The 13,061-nt window shown below is 36.0% G+C and overlaps 1 protein-coding gene across 5 annotated transcripts in view; it reads right to left on the bottom strand.

The window, feature by feature from the left end:
* SEPT7 (septin 7) overlaps positions 1-13,061 on the bottom strand; it is a 98,463-nt gene that overhangs the window by 37,929 nt on the left and 47,473 nt on the right. For all 5 annotated transcript variants that reach the window (XM_027539518.1, XM_027539520.1, XM_027539522.1 and 2 more), the window contains exon 4: positions 5,194-5,300. In XM_027539518.1, coding sequence (XP_027395319.1) covers positions 5,194-5,300 — 107 coding nt within the window. The remainder of the gene's footprint in view (positions 1-5,193; positions 5,301-13,061) is intronic.

The raw sequence follows: 13,061 nt of genomic DNA, 5'->3' as shown, positions 1-13,061 counted from the left end.
AAGAAAATTACATTCTATTCTCTAACAACTGAATGACTAGGAATACATCATGTTCTCTCCTAGGTAAGAGGAGAAAAGAGTTAAGATGACCTTCATCTTGTTTCCAGTATATCAAGGAATACCTTCATGGTACATCAGGAAAGAGGACTTCTCTGGGATTTTAATAAGGATCAATCTAGTTCTCAAATGTTAAAGGTCTCACTTTTGGTAAAAGGAGGAGATTTAATAGTGGTACACAGGCCTTTGTCTTAAAAATGTTACTAGAGATAGCCTTAGTCTAATTATGCCTTTGTTTTCAAAAAAGGGAGCTGGGAAAACATTTACAACAGAAGAGGACACCTTTGAAGTGTTACCTTCAAAGAAGGTAAAGTGAGTTTAAGACAGCATTATTCTGGAGACAAACCAATATCAATAGAATTCTGACAAATTGAGAGCTTCTCCCATCTTTTAACAGATACCAGCCTAGGAGAAACTACCTGCAGTAACTGAAATGTAAGGGACTGTTATCTCAATAAGAAACGTCTGCAAACCTCAAGAAGGAAAAAATAGGAAATATTGAGTTGGTCAAAACACTTCATGAAATCTGAACAATTTATGAGTATAAAAGACATGTTCAATCTTATAAGAAATCAAAGGGGAAAAAATGAAATGTCTTTATGTATACACACAGGTGCACGTACACACACATACACAACAGAAATGAGTACTTATGTCCATCAAAAGATATATACAAGAACATTTATGTCAGTCAAAAACTGAAAACCCATATGCTTATCTACAATGAACAGGCTGTGATATAGTCATACAGTAGAATATTATAAAACAATGAAAAGAACTACAGCTATACAACATGAATAAATACCACACACATAATCCTCAGTGAAAGAAACCAGACTTAAGAATATATCTAAATGAAGTTCAAGAACAGACAAAATTAATCTATGGAGATGTCAGAAAGGTGTTTATAAGTGGGGGTGGGTGTAATACTGAGTGAGAGGAGACACAAGGAAGCCTTCCAGGTTCCTAGAAAAATACTGTATCTTAATCTGGGAAGTGGTTACTTGGATATATGAATCGCTGCTGTTGTTTAGTCACTAAGTTGTGTCCAACTTTTTGCGACTCCATGGACTGTAACCCACCAGGCTCCTCTGTCCACGGGATTTCCCAGGTAAGAATACTGGAGTGGGTCATCATTTCCTTCTGCAGGAATCACACCCATGTCTCCTACTTCGGCAGGCAGATTCTTTACCACTGACCACCAGGGAAACCCAGATATATGAATACTTATATAAAACTCACCAAGTTCTATGCTTAAATTTGTGCCCTTTTAATATATAAACTACACAGCAACTTAAAAATTAAATGCAAAAAAATTCTGCTTAAGACAAAAATAATCAACAAAATTTCAAAAAATGATCAAATTTAAAATTTCAAAGATTCTCAAATTGGAAATCATTCCACTTAATCTATGATAGTGTTTTATAAAATTTCACAGACCAAAAAAAAAGTAGAAACAAAACTTCAAAGATCCTCAAACAAATTTTAAAAAATTGTTCAGTCAGTCAACAAATATTGGATGCTAACATGTAACAGATGCTGTGCTAGAAACTTAGCTTGTTAAGGGTGAATAAAAAGGAGTCCCTACCCTAACAGAGTTTATGAGTGGTCAAGAAAGTCTTCATTAAGAAAGTAACTTTTAAGCAGAGAACTGATGAAAATTAGGAAGCAAGCCATGAGGATATCCCAAGGAAAACCACTGCAAGCAGAGAAACAAAGTGGAAGGCCCCTGGAGTGGAAGAGATCGATCGGCCTGCTCAAAGGACAGCAAAGAGGTTGTTTTGGCCAAAGCAGGATAAGCCAAAAGTATAAGAACTAGGTTAAGGGCACCCTGCAGGTAGGGGAGGTGGGGAGGGGGAGGAGGGATGGGGGTAAAGTAAACTCTCCTTGTTTGACCAAATACTTTGTTGCAAAGTATGTTAAACTAGATTTCCATGTGTTGAATTCCTTAGACTGCAAGTGCCAATACACTTCATCTGTTCAGACACTAGCAAAAATCACTGTACTGGGTGAATCCAAAGAGCTAAAAATACTGTCAACTTGCCTATTTTGTTTAAATAAAATAAAATAAAACATGGTAAGGTATGAAACTTTTATGATTAACTGGCTTCCATCATCCACCAAGAAGTTTACTGGAATTTCAAACCTAGTACATAATGGTCAGTCAATACCCTCCAGAGTCCAGCTTGAAAATTCAAATATAATAAGCAATAATGAACATCATGTGTGTACCATTTAAAAGTAAAAACAAAACAACACTAGGTATTCCTTACTAGGTAGCATCAGATAGGAGAAGGCAATGGCACCCCACTCCAGTACTCTTGCCTGGGAAATCCCATGGACGGAGGAGCCTGGTAGGCTACAGTCCATGGGGTCGCGAAGAGTCGGACACAACTGAGCAACTTCACTTTCACTTTTCACTTTTATTTACTGGAGAAGGAAATGGCAACCCACTCCAGTGTTCTTGCCTGGAGAATCCCAGGGACGGGGGAGCCTGGTGGACTGCCATCTATGGGGTCCCAGAGTCAGACACGACTGATGTGACTTAGCGGCAGCATCAGATAGATCAGCCTTAAGACTTAATTCCATTTTTTACCTTACGACCTAATTTCCCATTTTTTAAAACTAAACTCATATATTACATAACTATGAAGAAATAACCTCACTGATCAATTCAGTTTGTCTAAACTGCCTAACTGGAAAATCTATCTCCATACATAACATTTTTCAAGGAAAAGGAAATATAAATAAAAGAAAAATGACAATTTTCTGGACCAAACATCATTAAAAAGTAAAGTTAATCCATTTATTAAGAACTCTTTAATCTACTAAACTAATACTTATTAAGTTTCTAAAGTATAGAGATAGCATAGTTTTATACAATACAGACTAAACCATAGTGCTTAGATTTGTATCCTAGTTCTGGCACGCTAACTACATGATCCTCAGGTATATCATCATCTTTGTGCCACAATTTCCACATCTGTAAAATAGGGATAATAACACCATTTACCTGAAAAAGTTACTGCAAGAATTAAATAAATGCATCTAAAGTGTTTGGAATAGTACCTGGAAGATGTTAATGATTGACTAAGTGTTGTTTTATTATTAATGTCGACCTTGCATTATGCCAGGTGCTAAAAACTACAAAAAGGACTCAGAAAATTTCCTCACCAGCACTAACAGCCAAGAACACCTTTGGTAGATATATTAATATTTAACAGACATTTTACACTAAATATTCCTGAACTTAGGAATCTACACTGTGGGGTTTCCTTAACATTTCTATATAACTAGTTACTAAGTCTGGAGAAGGCAATGGCACCCCACTCCAGTACTCTTGCCTGGCAAATCCCAGGGACGGGCGAGCCTGGTGGGCTGCTGTCTGTGGGGTCGCACAGAGTCGGACACGACTGAAATGACTTAGCAGCAGCAGTTACTAATTCTGGATTTAAATACTTAAATTAAGAAAATTTAAAGTTTATCTTCTTGCTTAGGGTTAAAATATCCAATATATCACAAAATAAATAAGCAATATAGTATAGTATCGAGTTTTTAGGACACGTTTTTTTTGCAGGTAATTTGAAATCTCAAATTCCATAAAGGATATTTTAAAAATTCCTGAAACAGAGAAAACTTTAAGAAGAAGAAATAAAATATCCAGCTCCAGCATCACTGCCTCAATAAGACATGCTTCTGCTAGAACTGTTCACTCCACTCCTTTTCTGCTTATGTGCTGTGTATTACTGCATCAATCTACCAACAAATCTTTCAATCAATAGTTTAGAGCAGTGCTGCCTAACAAAAATGTAATGTGAACTACATAAATAATTTTAAAAATTTCAGTAGCCACTTTAGAAAGTAGCAACAGATGAAATTAATGAATTTTACTTAACCCAATATAACCAATCATTATTATAAAATGTAATCAATAGAAAAATTTAAATAAAATAATTTTTTTTTTAAACAAACTAAGACTTCAAAATCTGGGGTATATTTTATACTTGCATCTTAACATAGACATCTCACATTTTAAGACCTCAACAGCCACATGTGGCTACCAGCTATTGTCCTGGACAACATATCACTAGGACTAGAGAGTCTAGCACTTTGCTAGCAGCATTAGCATCACCTTGGATTGAATCTCAGCTCACTTCAGACTTACTAGAACAGGAACTAAGTTTAACGAGCTCCTCAGATGATCTGAATGCACATTAAAGATTGAGAAGTACTAAATTAGACCACACATAAAGTATTAACAAATTGTTACTGCCATTTAACTATCATGTGGTATCATGCCACTCACTAAAACAAATACTAATGGCTTTACACAAGTCATGTTTTCTGTACCCTGTCCAACAGAATTTTCTGCAATGGTGGAAATAATCTGCACTGCTCCAAATGGTAGCTACTTGCCACATATTACTACTTGAAATGTACCCAGCACAACTGAGAAACAGAATTTTTTGCTTCAATGACTTTTAACTCATTTAAACTTTAATAGCTACATATGGCAAGTAGTTACCATATTGCAGCATAACTCTGAATGTTATCATTTACTGTATCACAGTAAAATCTCTAGGAGGATCTTTAAGACAAATTCATAAGGTTCTAAATCAAGAAAGTCCCTCTAATTACATGCACTTCTCAATCAATTACTCTCTCTCTTTTTCAACAACAACCATTTTTACTAACACTTTACACTGGCTAAGGTCAAATTTGAAATCTACCTATATATAAATATAATACAAGTCACAAAATATGTTTTGTGGGGAAGTACAGGTGGCTCAGTAATAAAGAATCCGCCTGCCAATGCAGGAGATGCAGGTTATCGGATCCCTAGGTCAGGAAGATCTCTTGGCATAAGAAATGGCAACCCACTCCAGTATTATTGCCTGGGAAATCCCATGGACAGAGGAGCCTGGCAGGCTACCATCTATGGGGTCTCCAGAGCTGGACATGACTTAAGAGACGAAAAGAACAATAACACAGAGAACATATTAATAGAGATCTTAACCATGTTCGTGACAAAGCAGATGGACTGTATAACAAAGTATCTATAAAAAATAATTTATAGACTGTGTTTTGTATCTGTTAATATTACCCCATCTTATCATCAATTAACAATACACATACCTGTACAGTCTTTTTTATTCTATGGGAAGGACCTGGATACTCTGGAGAATATAAATCTGTGAGGAATAATGAGTTGATTAATGTTGACTTTCCCAGTCCAGATTCACCTAAAAGAAACAAAGGGGGAAATCTCTTAAAACTCAGTCAACTTATCAAGCTTAAATATTCAACCAGTGTTATAATCAAACTTGCTTTCATCCAATTACTTCTTGGAGGACAAGCAAGTGACATTACAAAATACACTATAAAGACTCCCTATTACAATAAGTTCTTAGCCCTAATTTTCTTACCTATCAAGTCAGACTCGTATTTGGAAAGGATTTTTAGCGTCATAATTCTACAATCTGTTTTTTAAAAGTAATGTTAAAAAAAAAAAGTAATGTATCTGATACAATAGTCACCAGTTTTTTTTTTAAACAGTGATATATTCCTAAAGATGAAAGTCATGAAGGAAACATCCCACTTGGATTATATACTGCTGCTTCAGTGCAATAAAGCATAATAGAAGTACAAACGCTTATTCAGACAATTAATGAATGACCAAGGCAAGAAATCAGGTAAGTACAAAAAAGTAAGAGGTCTGCTGACAAAAAAAGAAGAAAAATTAATCACAATGTATGTTAAAAGCAAACCACAAAAAAAAACCCACTTCTAATTTACCCATATACCAATCAATTTAAGTATGCTCTATAAACTAGATTCCAAAAAGTCGTACTTTTCATATTTCTATATACTTTTTATAAAAATGCTTCTGTCTAAACCGAAAACGGAGGGAGGTAAAACGATTTCCACTAAGATTCACATACTCGTCTCTAACCCTTCATGTCAAGTGTAAGAGACCATATCAAATGTACAGCTTAATTTTTACTAACATCAACAACTTTAGAATATATGTAATATAAAGTCAAAATAAATTAACAACCATAATAATAATTATCAATTAACATGGCACCAGTTGCTAGTAGTTCAGTTAGTTTAATAGGCATCTTTATCCTATATAACTGATATTGCAAGTTTTTTATGAATACTATCAGTCTTTCATATGGTGGGGGAAGGATTAAACTTTTCCCTCTAATTTTCAACTGTGGCTAGCATTCACTAACGAAAATAAAGAGTTTTCCTCTGGAGGGAAACAGCTAGTTTTAAAATACGTGAATCATAAAAAGTAAAGATTTTGTCAAAATATCCAAGTGGATACCAAGGAATCGAAAGTGTGACATGATTGGTGGTTCATTCTTAACTAACTCAAATTTTTATGATAGAAGACTATGAATTGTTAATTTTGTTACAGGTGGTAACATTTACAGTGATAACATAAAATGAGATTTCCACGGTATTTCTATCCTAGTCCTGAGAACAGATTTTAATTGAATGATCAGTAATTTAGGTGACATACACTGATTAGCAGTAAAGTACTAGGAGTTATGGACTAAGCTAATGATATAAAAATGAAAATGACTACTTCAATTCTCAAAGGCATTTCTAGGGTAATACACACTACTAACTACAATTTAATTTAATAAGTGTTTCAGTAGTACACATTCAGTGTGCCATGTAAAGAGTCAAGAAGTTATTATTTGGGCTTAATGAAGAAAACATCTTCATATCATCCACTTACTTGAGGGTTCTGGGCAGAGTAAGAACAGAGCCCCAAAATCTAAAGCTTTCTCCCTTCTAAATATTAATCTGTTAGTTTCAACCATTAATAAATTTGGAGGCCATTCAAAGTTTTTACAAACTCTGTTTGTCAAAATACATGTAAATGTAACCACTGAAACGCTATATACCTCTGCAAGTAAGTTTCATTTCCAAACTAAATTTTTTCCACACTTTTATCTCCTTTTAGTCACTTTTTTCCTATGGCAGCCCCAAACTACAATTTTATCAATTTTTTTAACCTGTGTTACATAAGAATAAAAAAATAATTTCTCCTATTCATATGCCAGTTAACTCTATAACAGTTAAATATTAGTTTTTAAACCCTTCAAACTTATTTCAGCTCTTTCCCTTCCACTTTCTTCCTAAAAATTCAGTCCAGAAATCATTATCTGAGGCTGAGGACATCAGGTGAACATGCTGGAGGGAAGACACAGTGGCCCAGGGAAGGCTAATAGGCGTCTACAAGATAAAGACCACTTCCCAAGGAGTCTGGGAGAAGGCCTGAACTCAAAAACGATGAGGAAGGCGTGAAGAGTGGCTTGCCACAGGGTGTCACAGCACTTGAGAGGAGTGAGTAGCGATACTCCACCACACAGAGGAAGAGAAAAGCCTGGACAGAAGATTACTTTCATACAGGAAAACTGATCAAATAAGCACAGTTAAAAAATTATGAATCACTATGCTCCTGCTTCGTCACTTCAGTCGTGCCCGACTCTGCGCAATGCCACAGACGGCAGCCCACCAGGCTCCCCCGTCCCTGGGATTCTCCAGGCAAGAACACTGGAGTGGGTTGCCATTTCCTTCTCCAGTGCATGAAAGTGAAAAGTGAAAGTGAAGTCGCTCAGTCGTGTCTGACTCTGAGCGACCCCATGTACTGCAGCCCACCAGGCTCCTCCGTCCATGGGATTCTCAAGGCAAGAGTACTGGAGTGGGGTGCCATTGCCTTCTCCAATGAATCACTATACTGTATACCTATAACTTATATAATATTGTACAGCAACTATAATTCAATTTTTTTAAAAAGTAAACATATGCTGTGATAATGAACTGAAACTGGAAATACTAGTGTAAACTTGATGATTTTCAACAAATATAATAGATGCAGATACACTATAGATACAAAAGTATTTATGTTTTTGTGTCCATATATAGGTGGGGCCTTCCTGGTGGCTCGGAGAAGGCAATGGCACCCCACTCCAGTACTTTTGCCTGGAGAATCCCATGGATGGAGGAGCCTGGTGGGCTGCAGTCCATGGGCTTGCTACAGTCGGACACGACTGAGAAACTTCACTTTCACTTTTCACTTCCATGCACTGGAGGAGGAAATGGCAACCCACTCCAGTGTTTTTGCCTGGAGAATCCCAGGGACGGGGAAGCCTGGTGGGCTGCCGTCTATGGAGTCACACAGAGTCAGACACGACTGAAGTGACTTAGCAGTAGTAGTTCCTGGTGGCTCAGACAGTAAAGAATCTGACTGCAATGCAGGAGACCAAGTTCAATCCCTGGGTTGGGAAGATCCCCTGAAGAAAGGAATGGCTATCCACTCCAGTATACTTGCCTGGAGAATTCCATGGACAGAGGAGCTTGGCAGGCTATAGCTCATGGGGTTGCAAAGAGCTGGACACAAATGAGAGACTAACACTTTCACTTTCTCTATATATGTATGTATACAAACATACATTTGCTGTTTTCTGATTTTGATGGTATATTAATGGCTATGCAGTAGAAGATCCTTGAGGAAGAGAAATACACAAGTATTTAAGTGGCAATGAGGCATTGTGCATTGCAAATGTTACAGAGGGCAAAAACCTGTGTACTGTACTTGTAATTTTTGTCTTTACAAATGTTACAAAATTAATTAAAACATTATCTCAGCAAGAACCACAATAAATCAGTGTCACACACTTTCAATTATGCAAAATACTTTGTACCTATAGTTCTCAATTTTTAGCTGAATTAACAACCTCTCTGAAAATCCAAATACACAATCTCTCCCTGAAAATAAATGATAAATATCTCAACTGTATTTCAGGAAGCTCAGTCAGTGAACCCAAACTCAGTTGTGTTTGACACTTTTCAACCCTATGGACTGTAGCCCACCAGGCTCCTCTGTCCATGGGATTCTCCAGGCAAGAATACTCTAGTGAGTTGCTATTTCCTCCTCCAGGGGATCTTTCTGACCCAGAAATCAAACCCACATCTCCTGCGTCTCCTGCATTGCAGGCAGATTCTTCACTGCTGAGCTACCGGGGAAGCCCCAGTCACCCCTATTTTCCCCTTAAAAAGTCAGCTCCATAATCTTTAGTATTTTTGTTGTTGTTGAGTTGTTAAGTAACTCTTTGCCACCCATGGTCTGCAGCATGCAAGGTGTCCCTGTCCTTCACTATCTTCTGGAATTTGCTCAAATGCATGTCCATTTAGTCGATGATGCAATCCAACTATCTCATCCTCTGTCTCCCCTTTCTCCTTCTGCGCTTAATCTTTCCCAACATCAGGGTCTTTTCCAGTGAATCAGTTCTTCACATCAGGTGGCCAAAGTATTGGAGTTTCAGCTTCACCATCAGTCCTTCCAATGAATATTCAGGACTGATTTCCTTTAGGATGGACTGGCTGGATCTCCTTGCAGTCCAGGAGACTCTCAAGACTCTTCTCCAACACCACAGTTCAAAAGCATCAATTCTTCGGCGCTCAGCATTTTTTATGGTCCAACTCTCACATCCATATGTGACTACTGGAAAAACCATAGTTTTGACTAGACGGACCTTTGTCGGCAAAGTGTTATTTCTGCTTTTTAATATATGCTGTCTAGGTTTGTCACAGCTTTTCTTCCAAGGAGCAAGCATCTTTTAATTTCATGGCTGCAGTCACCATCTGCAGTGAATTTGGAGCTCAAGAAAATAAGTCTGTAAACTTTTTCCATTTTTTCCCTATTTGCCATGATGTGATAGGACCAGAAGTCATGATCTTAGTTTTCTGAATGTTGAGTTTTAAGTAGCTTTTTCACTCTCTTTCATCTTCATCAAGAGGCTCTTAGCTCCTCTTCACTTTCTGCCATTAGGGTGATATCATCTGTATATCTGAGGTTATTGATATTTCTCCCAGCAATCTTGATTCCAGCTTGAGCTTCATCCAGCCCGGCACTTCTTATGATGTACTTTGCATATAAGTCAAATAGGCAAGATGACAATATACAACCTTGACATATTCCTTGCCCAATTTGGAACCAGTTGGTTGTTCCATGTCCGGTTCTAAGTGTTGCTTCTTAACCAACCTACAGGTTTCTCAGGAGGCAGGTAAGGTGGATAATATCACTTCAATGATTCGCAGTGTAGTTAACTTGGACTTTTGTTCTTCTCTACTACATTCCCTTGTCTCTTGGGCTTCCTGGTGGCTCAGAAGTTAAAGTGTCTGCCTGCATCTGCCTGCAATGCGGGAGACCTGGGTTCGATTCCTGGGTCGGGAAGATCTTCTGGAGAAGGAAATGGCAACCCACTCCAGTATTATTGCCTGGAGAATCCCATGGACAGAGGAGCCTGGTGGGCTGCAGTCGACGGGGTCGCAGAGTCAGACACAACTGAGTGACTTCACTTTCACTATATTCCCTTACAGTGTTTTCACCTATCTTTACATTTTCCCGTTAAGCATCTGTAACAGTTAGAGCATACATGGAATGGGATATCCTCAACATACCATAAATCTCCTAAAATTCAGGAAAAATTTATTTTATCTTAAAAAAAATATTTAGTAGCACAAGCTTTTAAGAAAATAATTTGCTAATGTTTCCAGAGCCACAAAATATTCAAACACTTTGCTGCAAAAATCCAACTTCAGGGACTTTAAACAGTGATACTGCCCCCTGCTCCCAATACATATACACAAGTCTTATGTGCTTAAAGATCTCCATTGCCCTATCATTTGTAACAAGGGTAAAAAAAAACTTAAAGTCTATTAATGGAGAAATAAGCTATAAAAACTATCATATATTCAGTCACAAATTAGAATACAATGTACTCATTAAACATCTCAGTTAAAATGTTGACCAAAATTTCCATTCTCTAAAATTTTTACTGCAGCGTTCTTACAAAATTAAACACACAAATCATTCAAAAGTCAAATGAGAGTCTAAAATTTGATATAGCCACAGTTGGAAATATGCAGCTGTTAAAAGTAAAACATTGAGGATAAACATAGCAAAATGTTCATGATAATTATCTCTTGCTGGTAAGTCATTTCATTTTTTAGTATTTCTTAATTTTCACAAATTTCAAGTATCATTATGGAAAAGTCTCCTTTCTGAGAGGTGCATCTTACTGAGGCCCTAAAAAGATCCCACCATGTTTACTTCCTTCCTAGAAAATAATACAGTATAATTATTTTACATATTGTTTACTTCTATGTCTATCTCCCTAAATAAGCATAAACTCCAGTGATCTTCTCATAGAAGAAACAACATAATTACTGTAATTTATAACTATAATAATGTAATATAGTATTTATATAGGAAGAACTAGAATGAACTAAACCAAAGGTTGAGTAAGAGAACCAACGAAGCACATATATGTTTCAGCTTGTAATAAATGGTTTTAGGAAGACTGATTAACCATTTAAAAAATAAGGTAAAATAAACATCAAATTCTTGTCTCACATTTCACATCAAAAAATTCACATGAATCTAAGTTGCAAAATAAAAAAAGTAAACCTTAGTCTATATACTTATATACAGTGGAATCCCTAATAAGACTGAATCAAGCAGGCAGGTATCAAAGACACAAGCCAAAAGAAAAAAAAAAGACTACACGGACAATATAAAAATCAGGTTAATATATAACATGACACAAGAAAAATTCTGACAGAGTCAATACCAAACCACAACCACAACAACAATACCCTTAGAGCATCTATATAAGGAAAAAAAGGAATACAGCTTTTAAAATTAATCTAGAATATACGATTTATAAAACCAAAGATAAACAGAAATAATTAAAAAGTTAACCAGCAACAATATTATGTAGAAAGAAAATAAGACATCAATTTTTAGGTATTAAATTGGCAAAGAAACACTGTAATATCCACTGATGGCAGTATGCTATCAACACCTGGTTAGTGTGCAAAGTGGTATACAATCTATCTTAGGTCAATTTGGTATTAATATTAAAACCCTTAAAACAACTCATAAGCCTTCAGAAAAAAATACCAATTCAAACTTACAAAGCTTTATCCTAAAGAAGTAAATAAAAATTCAAGTACAGATATAACTACAACCATGTTTACTCTAACTATATTGATACTGGACAAGGCAAATTTTGGTATACCCAACCTACAAAGCCAATGAAATCTGCAACTCAACCATAGCTAGATTATCAAAAAATATCTATTATTAAAAGATGATCATAATTTACTGCTAAATTTTATAAGACAACTACAGATTGTAATTACAAATTGTAATGTCTTACAGACATTACAGATACATATAAACAAAAACACTGTATGTTTCTATGCTTAAGAGTTACCACTGGATGACAGATTATGGTAATATTTATTTTCATTTTGCTTTTCTGCTTTTCCCGATTTCTACAATGAAACGCATTAACTTTATTACAAAAGCACTTTTTAAAATATGTAGCTGACCCCTAGAAGGAATACAAAAATCTAAATAGTAGGTGAGTTTTTTCTCCCTAAAACTTTCTCTGCTTTGGCTAAATTAGTTTTTTGAAATAAAATTCATATAACAAAAATGCACTATTTTAAAGTGTACAACTCAGTGGTTTTTCTGTATTCACAACGTTGTGCAATGATCATTGGTTAAATTACTTTTATTACTAAAAGCAAAATAAAAATACAAAGCTCAGGGCAGAAAATTCTGAAGTATTAAAGCATTTCAAATATTCAACCTATCATAATGTCAGAATTAAGCGTAATTCCACTAAATGCCCAATAACCTAGATACAAAATGGCCAATACTACTTTTCAATTTCATCAACTAACTAACTACATTAATATAAACACCAACAAGAAGGTGGGGGAAAATTATCTATGACAGTCATTGCTTATTCTGTCACTCATTAAATGCCTCCCATCCCAATGGAAAAGAAATGCAAAAAAGCAAAATGGCTGTCTGGGGAGGCCTTACAAATAGCTGTGAAAAGAAGAGAAGTGAAAAGCAAAGGAGAAAAGGAAAGATATAAGCATCTGAATGCAGAGTTCCAAAG

The sequence above is a fragment of the Bos indicus x Bos taurus genome, chromosome 4 (assembly GCF_003369695.1).
Source record: "Bos indicus x Bos taurus breed Angus x Brahman F1 hybrid chromosome 4, Bos_hybrid_MaternalHap_v2.0, whole genome shotgun sequence".
Classification (NCBI taxonomy): Eukaryota; Metazoa; Chordata; class Mammalia; order Artiodactyla; family Bovidae; genus Bos; species Bos indicus x Bos taurus.
This window is presented reverse-complemented; position numbering and strand designations above follow the sequence as displayed.